Below are 20,409 nucleotides of genomic sequence, written 5' to 3' on the forward strand. Positions count from 1 at the left end.
GTGTTTCTCTCTCCTTTTTCGAGATAGTGTTTCGCTAGATAGATAAAAGTTGGCATCCAGGACAGATGAGCCTGGGAAATTGTCTCTCCCTTTAAAACCTAGGCCTGCTGCTACATCATCTGTTATTGGCAAAGTGCTTGCTTTCTGGGCCCACCATACTTCTGTGTTCTGTGTAAAGTGTGGAGCCATAGTGATAAATGGCGGTTCAATCAAAGGGGATAATCACCTGCTTCATCACTGCTGAGCCAAAATAACAGATTCCCTGCCTTAATAAAACATTTATTAGATTTAGGAAAACAGTGGAAGGCAAACAGGGAAATGTTTGGTAGCAGAAATGACTTATGTTCTTAAATAATAGACATCTTTTATTTACTCGCCTACCTCCTTATATAGAAGACATTTCCAGTATTGTGGTCTAATGGAAAGAAGGCTGGGAAAGAAATCAGGGAAATTGGGTTTAAATCTTGCCTCCTGACATCCATGGCCATGGGCGTGTTACTTAACCTCTATGAACCTCAGTTTCATCACTTGTAAAATGACTATAATAACTATTTTACAGAGTTGTCAGACTCAGTAATATTTAAAGTGTCTTGTAAACCTTGATGCCTACAATTTGTTACTCCATAGATTTGAATTTAAGATTATTGTCATTGGCATCTCCTGGATTTCTGATAATGGGACTACTCTAGATTTACCCAAATAGAAACAACCATGTAATTATTTCATAAAGTTGATCTTTGCTTCAAAATATATTTATATTATATATTTCTATGTGCTTATTGTGTGCCTGGATCTCTCCATCCTCATCTCTACCTCCTGGCTTCCGTGGCTTTCTTCAGATCCCACCTAAAGTCCCAAGAAACCTTTTCTAGTCATCCTTGACCCTGTTGCTTTCCCTTAGAGATTATCCCAATTTATCCAGTGTACAGTTTGTTCATACTGTTGTTGTCTACTACCTACACTGTGAACTCCTAGAGACCATTTTGCCTTTCTTTCTATCCCCATGCTTAGTACAGTGCCTGGAACATAGCAGCAGGTTAATATGCTAGTTGACGGATACAGGTAAGCTAAAGAGACCTGTCTGTTGTATTTCTGTATTGACTTTTTTCATAGCTGGTGAATTTGAACAGCAAAAGAAAAAAGAAAATGAATTGTCATAGCTCATAGACCTCTTGAGGATAAAGATAAGCAACATGGTGGCACTCGTATAGTAGAACTTACCATAGGTAAAGGCCCACCCCTACTCTCCCCACCTTAGCAAAGACCATTTTCCTTTGAACCTGACACCTTGGAAAGTTCGTCCTGGGAAAAAGCTATGAGAAGTCATCAAATTTTCGAGCTGAAAGGGACCTGAGAAGGGGATCTGTTCCATCCAACCCGCAGAGGAGGAAGGAGGCCCAAAGAAAGCCAGGACTTTCTCAAAACCATTAGGCTAGATAGTGGAAGAATTCATTTAGATCTCAGATTCCTTTCCTAACAGATGTTCTAGGATTTTATAATAGACTGAGAGTTCTCAAACTTTCTGGTCTTGGTTTTCCTTTACACTCAGACATTATTGAGGGAATCTATTTATACTTTTAAAAATTATTGAGGACCCTAAAGAACTTTCGTTTATGTGAATTTCTACTCAACTCTTTCCTACCCCTCTGATAAAAGACCCATGTCTTCCCTGAAAAAAAATTACAACTTATAAAAATTTAAAATATTAATTCATTTAAAGTAACAAGAATAAGCTATTACATGCTAATGTTAATAACATATTTTAAATAAGAATTTTCTAAAGAAAAAATTCTAGAAATTCAAAAAATCTAGAAAAAATCTAGAAGAATGACATCGTTTTACATATTTTTGTAAATCTCTTTAATGTCTAGCTCAGTAGAAGACAGCTGTATTCTCGTAACTGCTTCTGAATGCAGTCTATTATGATAGATTGTTTTGGTTGACATGTATGAAGAAAAGTCCAGTCCAAAATGAACAGTAGTTGGAAAAGGGAGTATTTTAATAGACAAATAACATCTTAGTATTATTATGAAAATAATTTTGACCTTGAGGATCCTGGGCCATTCCCACACCATCCTATTCCTTGATTAGTTAGAGGGAATTCTCAGTTGCCTCCTTTTGTGGAGTGAAAGCTGAGGAATTGGTGACATGAGGCTAAGGAGAAATTCTTCACGTTAGCCACAGAACTGAATTCTCAGCTGAAATGCTGTAAATTAATCACCTTAAGAAAACTTTGCAGCACTGCTCCTTATGTATGTAACTTGATGACTGTGTCATTCAGACTTTTACTCTTTAATTTGGGCAACTTTAAAAATCTTTCTTTCCCCCAGAATCACTATGCAGTAGGTAATGAATGCATGCTATGGTCTCTGATTAAGAAAACTAGCTGAGGTATATTATTATTAAAGGGAGATCCATTTTTTCTGAAACATTTTTTCCTTTGCTGAAAAATGCAGTAGTTTCATGCTGTGAGGTCCCTTGTGAACCAAATCAAATGGAAACACAACCTAGGCATTGGTGGTAGAAACTACAGAAGAAAAAAAAGACTATGGCCTGCCTTATGTTTGCCCCCTTCCCTCCCTCACTGTGAAAATATAGTTTACCATTGTTTATATAATCATTATGACATATTTTGCCTTATATCCTAACTGGTTTCTAAAAAGTCATTTGATGATTTTTAGACCCTAGTGATTTTCTAACTGGCTGTTTTTGAAAGCTGAATTTGAAAATGCTTTACCCCCTTTGCATAGAGAGGAGGTTTTTAGCTACTTCTAATTCTTGCCTCAATGTATCAAATCAGATTGCAACAGATTTTATTTAGTACTTCCTCAGATTTCTGTTAGCAGGAGATACGATAGGACTCTGTGTATTCATCAGAGTCTCTTCTTTTTTTCCGGAGCCGTTGTTCCTCTGAATCAGGAAGCAAACTGTCCTTTCCTTTTCCCCTTCTTCCACCCTAATGTCACATTCCTTTGGTAGCTGGCAGATGAGCTCAGTGCAGAGAGAGCAGGTAGAAAAGATGAAGTGAGAAAAACCAAAATTGATGTTTACTTAGCTGACAAATATTATTCAATCATCAAGTGAAAATTATAGATCTCAGTAAAATGTGTGAGGTCAGAGGAGCATATGCACTCTAAAACAAAAGAATCCAAAGTCACTGAAAACTTTTTTTATCCACTCTATTCTCCAATCACCAAGTTCCACCTGGGAGAAGGGATGGGTGAAGGGGCTGTCACCCCAAGGTCTTTATTGGGACTTCAGGACAAGTTTGACCCTAATACTCATTCCCATTACTTCCATCTATGTCTATTTCCTTATTCAGGTCGGTGCTTCCTCTCCTCACTATTTGCCTTTGCCCGCTCCTCCTGCTCCACATAGCGCCACATCCCTTCCTGTTGTCTTTGCTGACTACTCCAGTCTCTCTACGTCCCAACCTCGTGGACCAGGAGGAAAGAGCCAGTGCTGTTCTGGCTCCTGGCTTGCAGGGACAGACCCTGCAATTTTTGCTTCCTTTGAAGTTCACAGCACCTCTTATATATGTGCTTATGGATGTCCCTGTCAGTAGATGAGAGTAGCCTTCGCTCTCATCGTCTGATCTTCCCTCCCTTGGCAGTGAACTCAGTACCTTTATAGTAGTACCTTTCCTCCTCCACCTTTGCCTTCATCCTTAGTGACATCAATATTTGCTTTATTATCTGTTTGAAACTAACATCTTTGAACCCCCTGGCCTCTCTTCACATCCTCTTTTCCTGTAATTTCTACTACCTCTCCCTCTGCCATAGACACCTGCAGGGCTGCTTTTGACCTCACTGTTATCTGAGATCTTGAGATCTGAGATTACTCTCTGTTCAAAATCTCCTGATTTGGGGGTGGTTTTGTTTTTTTCTTTTTGCTTTTGTTATTTATTTTTTTACTCACAAGATTAGAACTGGCACAGCAAACCCTCTGACCACAGGTGCAGTCATGCTGGGAGAAGGGTGCAATCCAAACTTTGAAGGTGCTCTGCAGGAGGCACCATGAAAATGGAAGGTGGGGAATGTGGGAGGTGTTGGCCGCAGGCAGTTACGCTATGTGGGGGCATAGGGCAGGAGAGGCTTGAGCCATTATTGGAGGGCAAAAGTACGTGCTCCTGGGGAGGAAGCTTTCCTATGCTCAGAACCCTCAGACAAATCTCTATTTTCCGTAGATTAGTGATAGATCTGCTTCCCCCTCTCCCATTGTTTCACCCATCACTATATCTGTTTTATGTCGCAAGGATCTTCAGAATCCCATCCCTGCCTATTTTTTTCAGTCTGTCACCAGTGTTCTGGCTTTATTTACCTCCCTTCATAGTCTCAGGGACAGGGAACCTGCAGCCTCGAGGACACATGTGGCCCTCTTGGTCAAGTGCCACACGTGTCCTTGACATCACAGGTTCCCCATCCCTGGCTCTAAATCTTGGACTATACCTCTTCAAAAAGACTTATCCTCCATGGTTCTCTACTCTTTCTATTCTGTTCTTCTAATTATCATCCCTATCTCTTTCGCCATCTGTCTTCTCTGCATCTACTCCCAAGCTCTTGATGATTACTGAAGGAGTCCATGAAGCCAGATGTCCTGAGTCCACTACACATGCATATGATCTCATCTCAAGTAAGACATCACGGCTGTATAGCATTCCCACTATTGGTCTGCGACTCACTCTGTCTCACAATGACAATTTCAGACCTCTTTTCTTCAAGCCCCAAGTCTACTCTCACCCTCTCCTTCAGCTGTTGACCTCTCTCCTACTTGACTACTTGACATTAAGACTCTCTGTTGTGTCTTTCCTCATCACTCTTCCTTCTCATCATCTTGACCTTTTACATCAATACTGTTGACTACCTCCCTTCTCTTAAATGCTCATCATGTTCCTCCCCAAACTTGCATCTCACCCTGTTTGCATTACTGGTACCATCCCTTCAGTTGCTGAGGCTCCAAACCTCTGATCACCTTTGATGCAGCCTCAGTCCTCACCTCCAACATACAAGCAGTTGCTGTGGATTTCTACCTTCACTGCATTTCTCAGGCTCATCCTCTTCCTTAGTATAGCTGTGACCCTCCCTCCCTTTCACCTAAACTATTGTAGTTACCTCTTCATTGATGTCCATGTTTCTCTCTTCTCTCTCTAATCCATTTTTCAAACTGTCACCAAAGCATGGGTCTGCACGGGTCTGTGACTTCCCTGCCCAGAAACCGGTGGTGGCTTTCCTGATCCCCCTTAAGAATAATGCTTTCCTTCTGTTGACTGTTACCAGTGTGTCCTGCATATAACTCATTTGGACATAGTTATTTGCAGGTGGTCTCCCCCATGAGACTGTGAGTATCTTGACAACAGGGACTATGTTTAGAGCCTCTCTTTGTGTTCTGAATACTTAACACAGTGCCTGGTTTAGTGATAATTGTCTATCGACTGAGTGATGGACCGGTTATGCCTCTTAAGGATAATCACAAAATCCTCAGTATTTAAGACCTTACATAATCTTTTCTGGAGGACAGGGGCTTTCTTTCTTTCTCTCTCCTTGTATTTGCATTCCTAGCTCTTAGCAGAGGGCCTGGCACACAGTAAGTACTTAATAAATGCTTACTTATGTGACTTGACTGAACCCCCCCTCCCTTTTCTCCTCCATGTACTCTATGTTCCATCTAAAACTGGTCTATTAAGCAGCTTTGTAGTGTAATCCATATGTTGCTGGACTTGTAGATAGGAATACCTAAGTTCAAACTCTGCCTCAGCTACTTCATAACTATGTGTGATCTTGAGGAAATGACTTAAACCGTCTCAGCCCTGATTTTTTCATCTGTAAAATAATGTCATCTCTTGGGGTTGTTTTTTGGGATAACATGTAAAGCATTTTGCAGATCTCAAGATGCTGTCTAAATGCTAGCCATTAATAGAGTTCTCAAACTCCACATACCATTTCTTGTTTCCTTGTATTCCTTCAGAATGTCCCTCATACTTGGAATTCTTTCATTATCTCCACCTTTCAGGTTCCTTCTTAAGAGTCATTTCAGGAGCTACCTTCTCCATAAAGCCTTTTCTCCTCCTTAGTTGAAAAGAATTTCTATGACTTCAAATTCTCCTGGAGCAGCTTATCTGCCTCTCTCTTTTGTCCCTGACTCACTCTAGTTTTTATTGTAATTGCACATACATTATTTCCCTCCAGTAGACTAGAAAAAGCTCTTGGAGGCCTATGATGGTTATGTGTTTTAGCTCTTTACCCCCAGAACCTAGCAGATACAGAGCCCTCAATAAATGTTTGTGGAATTGAATTCCATTTGCCAATCCCACCCATATCTTTGGAAAGTCAAAATGAGTTGAACTCTTGTGTCCTATACATTTTAAGTCATGGCTGTATCTCCTTTGGACTTCATTCATTCTATTCAGCACCAGTTGCACATGAAGGCACTGTGAATGGTGTGGAGGGAAAGGAATTAGATTTTTTTTATTCCTTCTCTCAAGGAGATTATAATTTAGCAGACCATGGACTTATTTTCTTAGTTACCCCATGGACCATAACACACCAGTGCTGTCTTGGCAAAGATTCTGGAGTGGTTTGTCATTTCCTTATCCAGTAGATTAAGACACACAGAAATTAAATGACTTGTCCAGGGTCATATAGCTGGTAAGTGTCTGAAGCCAGATTTGAACTCAGGTCTCCCTGAGTCCAGGCGCCATTTTACTAAACTTTAAAATAAACTATTACAAAATTTTCAAGTTTACAATTTATATTATTCTATCATTTTCTTTGTTGTGTGATTTAAAAAGTCAACAATAATGATCATCTAGATGTGGATTTTGACAGGTTTTAAACTGGAAATCAGTTATTCCCTATGACTCTTGGGCCAGATTCCTATACCAATCTGACAGATGTATGCATGAGAATTATTTGAGAATTAACAGTATAATGGGGAAGGAAATTACAGTCACATCATGTATTTTAAAGCCAAAGGCTAATTGCTTCTTTGATCTGGAGTATCCCTACCCGACTTTCTTCTATTAGAGTGGATACATTGAGAATTCCTGTATACTTCAATCTGCTGTCTGTTTAGTGGACTCATCTACCTTTGATGTCTACCTGGCACTCAACTCTCACCTGTGACTCCAAGAAGCTATAGCATGCCCAGCAGCCACATCCCGGTAAACTAATTCAGCAGATGGGCTAAACTAGGTTGGGGGAGTTGTCTACCCCAAGCTTGTGAAGACTTCCCTGAAGGGAATGGGTGGATGAGAACAATTTGTTCCAACAGCCACAAAGCCAGCTGAGCAGGCACCATGTTGGCTTAGAGCTTGGTCAGACGTGGAAGACACCAAGGTCATCCACTGCATCCTGAGCCATCACCAGTCATCCTGACTTTTATCTTGTCACTGTACTGTGGAAGAGAGAATGAGGTTGAAGACTTTGTTCAGCTCTGACTTATTCACACTCAACGTCCAATTCGCAGGAAAGTTAAGACATCACTCATGATCTCATGATGTCTTCTAAATAAAGGATGAACAGCAGTGCTTAAGAAGTACCTGAATGATTGATTGAATATACCATTCTGAACAAAGGACAAACAATACTTTTTACTTTTTAATTATCTCCTTGGGACCCTTTAGAAAGAAAATAACTGTAGTTTGGTTCTTTCTTCTCTTGATCCTTTGAGAAAAAAACAAAATTTGGTTTTTTAGACTGTAAAATAATGACTTAATTAGTATTCTCAAAATATAAAAGATCTTTAAAAAAGACCGACTTTATGGCAAGAAAGATTTTAGTTTCAAGAAGAATGGTTCTTGGCTTTACATTGACATCCACAGCCAGTGAAGGTTAAGGAGTCTCTGTTCTCTGAGATCTTTACGATTTCCATCTTAGATATCCATCCATCTGTTCTCAATCATTTCCTGCCTTTGAGTCTCAGCCAAAATCCTACCTCTTGCAAGAAGCCTTTACTCGTTCCTCTTAGTGCTAGTGCCCATATTGGATTATCTCCAGTTTATCTTGTATGTATCGTGTTTGTACGTAGTTGTTTCCATGCTCTGTTCCTCATGAGACTGTGAGCTCCTTGAGTGTAAAGACTATTTTTGGCTTTCTTTGTATCCCCAATATTTTGCACAGTGTCTGACAGGATAGACTTTAATAAACGCATCATTTATGAAATGCCTACTTTGTACCAAGTACTATGGCTGATGGAAGAGTAGACCTCCATTGATTGTCTCACTCCCTTAAAATTAATGACCTTTTGTTAGGTAAGAACATGTTATTGATCATTCAATCAGAACTAGGTATGAGCAAGCCCATACTACCTCAGAATAGGGTTAGAGTTCTTGGGGCTAACCAAGAATCTTCTTCAAGCACTGTCTCTGTGCATAGTATTGTCTTTGGAATTATAAATGAAATAAAATCCAGGTGTGCACAGCTTTTAAAGAAACCTAATATCAAAAAGTCCAGATTTGTTTATTTAATTGTTGTCACATGAAAGCTCCTTAATAGTTTTGCAGAAAAATACATCAGGTATACAAAATGCAATTCAACTTACCAAAAGTCATTTTTGTATGTAGCCTTTGGGAAAAACAGCTATTGTGTACAAAATAAGCTGTAATTCTGTTTTTATTCAGCCTTGAGGTCCAGGGGGAGCTAACGTGAAGTTTGTTGGGGAGTATGGGATGACAAGCTGTGCATCTGTGAGATCTGGAGGAAGAGATGAAATCAGAGTAGAGGACTGTAGGGGAGTAGGTCAGATAGAAGGGAGACCAAGTAGATTGATATAACTGTCAAAAGGAAGCAGCAACCTCCTGAATGAGAACGTCGGGCTTTCAAGGTAAGGCAAGAAGAACCAGCCATTTCTCTGAGAGGTCTCTAAGGAGCTGGTGTCGCTGAGGAGGCTGGCCTGCCTCCTCTTTTACCTTCCTAATGAGGAGCGATTATTTTAGTGCCAGCAACAGACACGGAGGGACAAAAAGAGACTAGAGAAAATGGAAGATGAGATGGGGATAACAGCTCACTAGGAAGCCAGTAAATAAGCATGTATTAAGTGCCTACCATGTGCTGAGGATACAAAGAAAAAAAGGCAAAAGACAGCTTCTGCCCTCAAGGAGCTCCCAATCTAATGGGGGAGACAACCTGCTAACAATTAAGTACAAATAATCTATACACAGGACAAATTAGAAGTAATCAATCAAGCAAAGGCTCTAGAATTAAGAGGGGTTGGGAAAATCTTCTATAAAAGCTGAGATTTTAGCTGGAATTTGAAGGGAACCAGGGAGACCAGGAGGACAGTCAAAGAAGATGCCCAGAGTCAAGAGATGGAATGTCTATTCAAGGCAAGGAGACCACTGTCACTGGATCAGAAGTATGTCTGGGGGGGCTGTAAGGTGTAAGAAGAGTGGAAAGTCAGAGGGGAAGAAGAGTTGGATATTCAAGAGATGTTACAAAGGTGTGATTGACAGACCTCAGCAACAAATTGAACATGAGAGGTGAGAGATAGTGAAGGGTTGAGGATGACATCTCGTGTTTAAGTCTGGAGGAGTGGTGGAATGGTGGTGCCTTGATTGATGGTAATAGGGAAATTTGGAATGGGGAGGCATTTGGGGGGAAAATAATGATTTTTGTTTTGGACATGTTAAATTTAAGATGTCCAAGGGACACAGACTTGGTGAGGCTATCAGAAGACATGTATAAGTACACCAGCAGATCCATGAGTTGGCTCATCTGGAAAACAGTTTGGAATTACAGAAGAAAAGTCACTGAGCTATTTGTATCCTTTGAACCAGCCCAGAGTGAATATAAATAGCAATTGTTTCTGCTCTGGCCAGAAACTCTGAGGGTCCTCTCCTCCCAGATTAATTCCTTTGTGAAGACAAAGTAGACTACCTTTTGCCTCAGTTCTTACCCAGTTTTTAATCACTGAATGGGGGTTGCCTCAGACAAACTGGAATCTAGAAAAGACCTTAGCTTAAAAAGGCCAGGGTCACCCACTGCATCTGGGGCCATCATCAGTCATCTTGACCTATGTCTTGCCACTGGACTCCAATGACTCTGCAGAAGATAGTGAGGCTGATAACTTTGCACAGCCTTGCCTCACTTAAATCCAGTTCTCTTCCAAGTCAAGATATCACCCTTCTGATGTCATAGGGTCCTCTTTGGGAACAAAGGATGAAAAACAGCAAACACCTAAAGGGTATATACTTCAAGGAGGTTAATGACAAAAACACAGATACCTAGATATAATGATAGCATTATGTTTGTAGTGTACTTTTCCTGGCCAGGAATCTTTTTGTTTGACTGATGCTGGTAAATGGGGCTAGATAGTTTTAATTGTTTTTTATCACATGTACCATCATGATGGATTGGGGTCAGGAAGATCTAGATTTAAATCCTGCTCATTAGCTTTGTGGCACTGAGCAAGTCACTTAATCTCTCTTGACTTTAGTTTCTCCATGAATAAAATGAGGGAGGTTCCCAACATAGAGTTACGATTCTATGACCTGTACAGAAAAAAGAAAGAAATCACACATTGTAACGAATGAGTTTGAGGGCACTGTGGCACATCTAAGGGGAAGTCTTCTGGAAGCAACTGGAAATATGGGACTTTAGATCAGGATGGAGGTGTAGCTTTGGGAATAATAATATAGAGGTAATTGTTGAAAGTGTAACTGTGGATTGACTTTCTGAATGAAGTATATAGCAAGAAGAAAATCTAAAATCTTTTCCAGACAGTTCTAAACTGGGATCCATGTTCAAGGACACTAGGAATTAGTTGACAGGGATAAGAACAAGAGCCAGAAGGAGGTCATGGGTTATCTTAGAGCAGCCTCAGCCAAGGAGGGCAGAAGTGGGGGGAGGTGTGTGTGGGGGGGATTGAGAGGATAGTACCCCTGGGTGGGTGTGATGTACATATCTGCAGAACGAGGCTGTGATGTACATATCTGCAGAACGAGGCTGTGAGAAGGAGGGAAACAGGATGGCAAGTGAATGAGATAGAATCAGCAGTGAAGCTTTGCTTTTTAAAAATGGGAAATTTTTCAATGTTTGAAGTCAGAAGGAAGGGAACTAAAGAAAATAGAGAGCGATAGAGGAAGACACTGTAGAAACAAGATCCCTGGGGTGGCCAGATCACAGATGGAAAGATTAGCTTTAGAACAAAAGGATGGGCTCCCCACCACATCCCAGGCTTGTGGAAAGGGTGATAGAATAGATGTTGATGGAATTTATTGAGCAAGAGGGAGTGCTTGTAGGGTCAGCTCATAGTGTTGGTCAACTCAATTAATGGTGTCAGATGGTGTTGGTCAACAGTTGTGAACAAAGGTGGGGGACAAATAGTCGAGGGAAATACTGGAAGCTCAAGGAGACATGAGGAGGTAGACTCTGGGGATCAAGGGAGTTGGAGAAAGATGATGAATTGGTTGGCCAGTGATACATAAGAAATGGTAACACAACTTGACTTTCAAAAAATAAGAGAGTCTATTACAATTTAAAAACAAAATTATGCTGATTGGTGTCATTCTTGTAAAATATATGGAGCAGACAGACCTAACTATAACCTCTTCCAGTATAAAAATTCTGAAATCTCGATTTGGACTTTTATATTTTTGGACATTTATGCTACATTTCAAGGAAACCATATTCCTCCAAGTGTTTGTGTTCTCTTAACAATTTAGAGATAAAAAATATATATCTGACAAATTTAGCACCAAACTTTCACATTTTTCATTTTTTTAAACATTTGAAACATCTCCTTCCAGTGTGTGGCATCCTGTTGGCCTATGGGATCTACTAGTTAGAGCAAGTACTGTGATTTTCTGACTTAACACATACTAGTGTTATCATATAAACTGATCGCATTAAAATAGTTGCCCAGGTGGGTAGGATGGTCCTATGGCCAGAACAACTTTTCTTCTCTCACTTCTGCTCCTCATTAGAATTTCCCTGCCCTTCTCCCTTTTTCTACTAGGTTTCCTGTTGCTTGTCTGACTTAGACATATACCATCTCCACTTTTCACTTAGTACAAGGCCACTCCTGGGCAAAGAGTTGAGGGATTAGTTCACCCCAAGCAAAGTTCTAGCTCTCACCATCCCTCCGGGCATATCTCTCAAAGCTGATGTGCCAATTCTTTGCAACTGCTTTTGGAGACTGATTTTTTTTCTTTTTGAGATCTTGAAAAGGGGCTGGTGATTTCTTAGCCAAATAGACAGTATGATAAAGAGTACTGGACTTTGAAATAAGATGAGTTTACATTCTGGCTCAGTTACTGAGTAGTAATCAGTTTTCTTATCTGGGAAATGGGGACAAAAACATTGCCTATCTCCTCTGTTGTGAGGACCAAATGAGATAACATTTTGTTTTGTAAACCCCCAAATTCTATCCAAATGGTAGCTATTATTAATATTAAGAGCAGTTAGGTGGTGCAGTGAATAGAGGTGGAACCTGAAGTCATGTTCATGTTCCTGAGTTCAGAACTGGCCTCAGGCACATCAGCCAGGAAAGGCTGAGGGTTTCTATAGTCTCTTAAGCTCCCTTCCCACTCCTCTCTGTATCTCCAGGTCCCTCAGTTTCTGTCATGCTCTGTTCTATTGAGATTTCAGCCTCAAGCCTATAACGATAGCTTGAACCTATAAGAGTTCTTATACACAAGGTCAGGGGGTTTATAGGCTTATCTTCCTGAAGCAGAGTGGGCTGGGTAAAAGGTGTGTTCTTGATGTCTTGCATAGTCATTCAGGTTCTATGCTTTGAGCAGAATAGGGGTTTAATGGGATTTTGTGGACTAGACTGGTGAAGGGAATAAGATTTGAAGCCAGAGCACATTAGTTTTCCAATCTGTAATGTGACAGGTTTGGAATAGATGACCTCTAGCTATCCTTCCAGTGGTAAATCTATGATCCGAGGAAGCTACCATGCATAATGTTTTTCTGGGAAAAAAAATATAGAATGAGATTATTGGATTATGGTTCAGTACCCTTAGTTAAGAGATGAGAAAATTGAGTCCCAGGGAGGTGGAGATTTGGAGTCAGAGAACCCAAGTTTAGATGTTGGCTGAGTTATTTAATAGTTAGCCCAGTGACCTTGGATATGTCACCTCTATGGACCTCATTTTTCAAATGAAGGGACCTCCGTGATGACCTCTCTTGGCCATCTCTCTGTAAATCTATATTCCTAGGAATGGCTTCCTCCATTTTTCACAGTGGTTTTCATAAGGGCTGGCTATCTGGGAAGGGGAAAGGCAGTGAGGGATAGATAGAAGAGGAAATTTAGACATTATAAAAACAAAATTACATAAATTAGTAGTAGTATTTTTTTTAAAAAGTCTTTTACTCCCACCCCCTAGGCTAGGAGAGGGAGGGAAGATCTAGAGAAATAAGTGACTTACCCAAGATCATGCAGGCACTGCTTCTCAGAGTCAGGAGTTGAACCTAGACCTCTCACCCCAAATCCTGCACTTTCCCATGATCTCCACAGTCAAATAACTATTGTGGATAACTAATTTACATACAACTTTTTAATTAAGCTGTTAACTTCATAGGATGGTTGATTCTCACTTATTTTCACTTTAAATCATTTTTGCATCTATAAATTATTGTTGAGCTGTATGCTGTCAGAGAGAGTATTGCTTTGTGTTGATTCTGGAAGGTAAATTAGCATATTTCTAAACTAAAATTTGCATAAAAGTAATCATCCTTTAAGTTAGGGTGACTAATTCTTAGTTCTAGTTCTAATCTTTCCAGCTATGACATAATAGTGAAGGCAGCCAAATTAATTAACATTTATAGTCATATTATACAATGTGTTATATTGTAAACACATAATAAAAGACATTACCTTGAAGTTATGTTATGCACTGGGTTACACTGTGGTTTTCCTTACTATAGTCATGTTTAAAAAAGGAAAAACAAAAGACTTGAACATTCATTTATTTCAATGAGCTCAGGATCATGTCATTTAAACATGTGCCATTTAAACTGACAAAACTCTGAGAAATAATTACCCCCAAATGAAACTGATGGAGCTGTCCCTGAAAATACAGGGAGTATAGATAAACTTCCTAACGACTAATCTGCTAAAAGAGAGTGATGACAGATGACCTTCTCCAGGCACATGAAAGCGTTTCCCCTTTCCTGCAAGGGGCCACCTCTTACTTCAAAGGTTTTGTTAAATGATCCTTGCACTTGAGATCATTCCTAACCAATGGAGTTTGAGACAATTCCTGACCAGTAGCAAAAGTGTTTTAATTTGAGACTTAAAACATGTGGCACCACTCACCCCTTTGGGTTTTTGTTTGTTTGTTATTAAGGACAAGCAATCGGCATCTGCTCGAAAACTAAGGAGATTTTTTTGCTCGACATTCAACACAGACCTTACCATCAAAAGTGCTGCCGGTCTAGATGGGGAGATAAGGCAAATTAAGGACAGGATTAAAATATAAAACTAAGAGTTTGAGTAGCTATGAACTGGAGATTAATGTAGCATACGCACTGTAGTGACTTCTTTCCCTGCAGGGATCACCTGCATGGTCAATTATCTTGGTCATCAAGAGATAGAAACAGAATGAACAGGTTGTTCAAAGCAACTGATAACTAGATTTTCAATTTATTCTTATTATGTTCCATCCCAGCCTCTCACTTTCTCTCATACTTTCTCTCGCATACACATTTTCTGACTCTCACACACACACATACACACTCTCTCTCTCTCTCTTTCACACACACACACACACGCACATAATTATTGCCTTTTGTCTAGTGTTTTGTATATTGAAAGGCAATGTGGCATAGTAGGTAGAGCCCTGGCCTTAGAAACAAGAAAACCTGGGTTCAAATCCCAGGCAAGACACTTCCCAGTAGTATGATCCCCTGGACAAGTCACCTAATTTTTCCACAGACTTAGTTTCCCCATGGGGTATTGTGAAAATCTAGGGTTATTGTGAAGATCAAAGAATAGTAAAAAGTACTTTGTGAACCTTCAAACTCCATATAAATATTAGCTAGTTATCTAGTAAGTGCTTAGTAAATATTTTTTGAATGAATGAGCTGGATATAATTAGGTTTGAATGAAACAGACTGTGCCGTAGGCTGAATTTAACCAAATCCACAAAAGCAGAAAGCCACATCAGAGAGGACTCAAGAGAAACCGCACTAAGTCTTTCTAGCTGGAAAGTTTCTGGCGAGGCCTTTTTAAGTTTCTAACTAACTGGAGTGAAGGGATTTGTGTTTAAATCTTTCCTTTAATGCTTTATTACCTGTTCAAGAATGAACAAGTCATTTAACTCTCCTGGGCCTCAGTTTCCTCACATATAAAATGTAGAGAGTGGACTAAATCCCCTTTCAGCTCCTTTTCAGCTCTAGAGCTATGATTTTAAGTTTTTATAGGTAGTAGATAGACAATAAAAGTATAAAAAACTGTCTAAATTTAGATTTAATTAATTCAGGCAAGATCACATGACTGGGGGAGAAAACATAAGCATAATACATTTTTTCCATTCCTGGAATGTCACTAATAATTTCCTGCGCTATTGAATTACAGGAAAAATATTGAATTTCCTGATTAGAGAGAAACATTAATACCTTTTTCTTTTTCTTTCCCAGCAAGTAACTGGCAGAAGTTTTGGCGACAGAGATTTTCGAACAGGATTAGAAAATGGCATCCTGCTCTGCGAGTAAGTAAAGATTCATTTAAATTGTTGCCTTTAAAAGGGAAAAAAGAATCACATTCATATTGTCCGAAGCACTTTTAAATTCCTGTTTGTATTGGTCTCATTGATACTCTGTGCTTTGTCAAGCGAAGGTCTGGTGTCAAACTTGTTGTAAAGGTCTGGGCTCGGGTGGTAGGCAGTTTCCTTCCTGTCAGTTAAAACAAGAAGGTATGAGAAGTTAAGTGACTTGCCCAGGGTCTCTCCTCTCTTCATTTCGCAATCACCTTTCTCCTCCGTTCCTTTGTCTTTTTTCTTCTCTTTTCCTTTTCCTCTCCATCACTCTTTTCTCTTCTACTCTCTTTCCTGTCTTCTCTCCCAACTCTCTGCCTCTGTTTTCCCCCTTTCTCTTCCCCCATGCAGTGGTCTATTCCTCGATTAATACAATGAATCCTTTTTAGTGGTTATGATTAAAATATGAATACTAACTTCAGTTATTCCTTCTCTTTCACTGATCATGTGTGTTATGTCTTGGAATGCTGTAGTAAGGATGTGCTTGAAGTTTTTTTTCTTAATGAAACAGAATCCTATTTTTAAACTAGTAATGAAATAAGCAGCAGCTGTAAAAATTTTAGGAGGGAGGACATGAACTTCATCTGAAGTTTTCAAAGATTGGATTTAATAGTTACTATGATTTGGATGCTGATAATGGTTTTAAAAAATCTTTTTTTCTTTTAAAAAACCAAACCAAAAAAAAAAAAACCCAACAAAATTGAAATTCGTAGCTTTGTCTTTGAAACAACTTAAAAATCTGCATCTTAACAAAACATGTTACATTCAAGTCTATGCCACAACACTTTGAAACAGTAATAGCATTTCTCTGTAGTTTCTTTCCTTCTTCATTGGTCCCAGCTGCAATTCCTCGGTTCGTTGCAACGTGCTTGTTATATACAAAGCCTCCTTCTGTATATAGCACTGTCCTCTTCAGCAGATTTACACACATGCAAGTCTTGCCTTCTGTTAATTTACAATCATCAAGTAGATACCATATTTTAGGGATGTTCAGATGCTCACATAACTAGAAACTATAAGTAGATCTATAATAGAGTTGAACTGGGCCCTATTATGCACTGTTATTTCCAACGCAAAAGCTCGATGGCAAAATTCTTCATGTTTATTCCTAAACTCCTTCTCCCTCTACAACTTCACCACAATTTTTTTGAAACCTTATCACTTGGCATCTTTGAGAGACAGGCATCTTTCTCAAATTGCAGGCCAAATGAAGATATTTGGAAATTCTTTCTCCTTCCCTAGAGTTAGAGAAGTATCAAATCCTGTTAGTTTTTAAAACACTTATTTGGATTTCCTTCTTTTATACATCATACTAGTCTAGAAAGACATTAAAACTTTTGGACCTTTTGTCTTTTCAGTGTGAATTTATCCACCTTCTAAATGAGATCCTCTTTCTCATCCCTCATGCTAAGTAAAGGAAATGGGTTGAAGATGGCAGACTTAACAAGTGGAAAGAGCCTTAATGATCTTGTAGTTTAAACCTCCCTTTTGCAGAGGAGGTAACTGAAGCCCAGAGACTTGAAGTAATTGGTCGAGGTCACAGAGAAAGTGATTGTCATTGTTGGGATGGGAACCTGCCTAGTGATAGGAATTCTTATTAGCAGCACTTTTTTTTTTTCCTCTGGGTGAGATCTGCCTTTGACATTAAAGTGGCAGCTTTATCTCCATCACTAAGGACCTCTGGTGTGCAGATAAGCCCACCTAGATGAAATAGCGGTGCCGTTAAGATGACACCAGAGGTGGTATGAACAGAATTACCCCATCTTGGATCCTGAATGCTCAGAAGCCTGTGCCCGAGAGTCTGAGAACAACCCCAGAAGAGACCAGGTATCCTTCCTGAGAATTGTAGCTTCTGCCTCTTCAGCACACCGAGCCAGAAAGAAAATTTTAGCTCCCAAAGTCAAATGGTTCGACATCAGAAAGAAAGAAGTTTTAGATATTCAATCAATCAGTAAGTCAGTCAAACATCTATTAAGTACCTGTTCTGTGTCAGACACTTTGCTAAGACAAGGTGAACTTGAAGTGATAGCATGTCTAGGTGGAAAAATCTCCAGGGCAGTTGGGAATGAGGAACTTGTGAGATAGCTCAGGACTAGAGAAATATAAAGGTGACAGCTCAAGCAGTGATTGGGGATGAAATCACAGGTGGATTCGGAAAGAACACCCAAAGTTTTGTGTCCCGTTGGGGACCCTTACTGCACTGCATGGTACTTAGTTCTGTAAATGGCTTCTCTTCCCCTTCTAGGTTCCAGTAGCATCACATCCTCTATATCTTTGTAATCCCCATGGTGCCCAGCACTGTGGCTTGCCTATAGAATCTGGGATGAACCAACTGGTTGCTGTATGATATGCTGATAATTTTAAAATGATAACTATTGTGATATGTTGCCTACAACTTTTTCAGCTTGATATCTGACATAGATGGCTCTCAATAAAAGAATCTTAGAGTCAGATAATGATAACTCCTAGATGTGCCTTCAAAGCACATTTTAAAAAGAACGTTTCTTTTTAAATGGTTGAGTGACTTCCAATTCCTTCTTCTGATAAGAGCTTTTGAATTCTTCATTCTAGGACAAAATCCTCATCTAATTCATTTCTTAATTTACTTGCTGCATTTTTTTTTAATCATCTCTTATTTCATTCAAGATGAACTGATTTGATTTCCAGGGTGAAAATTCCTCTTTCTCCAATTCTGTAAATAGAACAGTATTTCTCCCATTTCAGCGCCTGACCTTTATTTCTCCCATTCTCATCATCCATACCTTTAAAGGTCTCAACATATTCTTCATTCTTTGTCTCCCTTCCCTATCAGATAGAAAAATCAAAGAATATGAGTTGGGAGGGACCTTAGTCCAACCCAAACAGATTTGTTCTTTCCTCCCTTCCCACACAGATTAAGTATTCACTGTTTGAAAACCAGCAGCTTGATTTAGTAGGAAGGGATTTAGAGTCAGATCAGATGGGTTGAATTCTTGCTCTATTACGTTTCAACAGCATATCCTTGAGTGAGTCATTTAATTTCTAGGCCTCAGTGTTATCATTTGTGTAACGAGTGGGTGGCCTTCTGGGCCTCATTAACTTCTAAAACCACATACTAACGCTATGTTTTATTGAATTTTTATTTATTTTATTAAATATCTTCCAATTGCATTGTAATCTAGTTTGGATGTTGTGGGTTGTGTGTTGACATCTCAGCACTGGATAACCTCTAAGGCCTCTTTGAACTCTAGAGGATCTTATATTTGGCTCTTACTGGCCCTCTTTTCTCCGTACTTCCTCATAAAATTTCACACCCTTTTGGATAAAGCTCATTTTTCGGTCAAACTCTCAATCAATAGTCATTTTGTAAAACCTAATACTTAAATGCCTCTTGCTTAACAAGTACATCTCTAGACAGTGGGGATATAAGAGAAAAATAATACAATCCTTGCCCCCAAAGGGCTTGTATGGTTTTGTGGTTAACAGTATGTAGATACACACACATTGTTATTAATGACAAGACAAGAGGTCCTCGAAATCCTTTGGTCCTTCCTCTTTGTTGAGTACTTACTTTTCCCTGTGGCTGTGTACTAGTAGATTCTGAGTCGTTTTGTTTTTTTTTCTAATTTTTATATGTGTATATCCATGTTAGAGAATCCTCAACCCCCTCCAGTGCTGCTGATTCCCATAATGAAACAGGTTTCTCTAAGAGTTGGTGACTGCAGTAGAAAGCAAAGTCTTTGGGAGAACCTTTGCACTTCTAATGGGCAGCGAGGTGTTACAATGGATAGTGTGCCAGGAAGTCTCATCTTCCGGAGTTCAAATCTGGCCTCAGACATTTCCTAGCTATGTGACCCTGGGCAAGTTATTTGACCCTGTTTGCTTCAGTTTCCTTACCTGTAAAATGAACTGGAGAAGGAAATGGCAAACTGCGTCTTTGCCAAGAAAACGCCAAATGGGGTCACAAAGAGTTAGCGACAATTGAAAAACACTCTAACACCAGCAACCATAATGGTATATGGCTCTAACAAACTGCAAAGGTCTACAATAGGGGCATTTTAGAATAGGAACAATAACTATTGGTGAATTCATATGAGAGGCAGTGTGGTGTAGTAGATAGAGGGCTACACTTCAAGTCAAGAAGACTTGGGTTTAAATCTCCCTTCAGACAATTATTAGCTGTGTGACTAGGAAAAAATAACTTAATTTCTCACTGGGTCTCAGTTTCCTCACTGGTAAAATGAGGGAGTTGGATTTGATGACCTCAAAGATGCTGTCTTCCTCAATCTATGATCTCAATTGAGAATAAAATCACTAGTGTTTTGGGTTGGTATTTAAGAACAGCTGTTTTCCTCATTTGAAATTGTTTGGTGCTTCTTTCTGACTTGGAAAGTAGGGATTTGGTTGGCATCTGATGATAAGGAATGCTTAAAACCCCCAGTTGACAAATATGTAAATTGCAACTGAGAACTCTTTCTCTTTGTTCAGGCCTAATCTTGTTATTATTAGTGGAGCCAATCCTAATGGTGTTTGCAGCTGTGTTTAGAAGCCAGTGCTCTCTGTGTTTGGTAAAACACTTCTGTGTTCCCCGAAAAAATCCCATGGTTCTGACCAAATAGAAAGACATTCACAGGCATGAGGCTGGTCATGATTTCTCCCTCTGCCATCCTAGTTTCTGAGCAAGGCCTGTCTTATTTTGTTTAATTTAACTTAATTTCTCCTGCTCAATTAGACTT

The 20,409-nt window shown here is 39.5% G+C and overlaps 1 protein-coding gene across 6 annotated transcripts in view; it reads left to right on the forward strand.

The window, feature by feature from the left end:
• LIMCH1 (LIM and calponin homology domains 1) overlaps positions 1-20,409 on the forward strand; it is a 371,911-nt gene that overhangs the window by 133,080 nt on the left and 218,422 nt on the right. For all 6 annotated transcript variants that reach the window (XM_072620594.1, XM_072620596.1, XM_072620595.1 and 3 more), the window contains one exon: positions 15,579-15,649. In XM_072620594.1, the coding sequence (XP_072476695.1) occupies positions 15,579-15,649 (71 nt within the window). Of the gene's footprint in view, positions 1-15,578; positions 15,650-20,409 lie in introns of those variants that run through there.

Source organism: Notamacropus eugenii, chromosome 6 (genome assembly GCF_028372415.1).
Source record: "Notamacropus eugenii isolate mMacEug1 chromosome 6, mMacEug1.pri_v2, whole genome shotgun sequence".
Taxonomy (NCBI): domain Eukaryota; kingdom Metazoa; phylum Chordata; class Mammalia; order Diprotodontia; family Macropodidae; genus Notamacropus; species Notamacropus eugenii.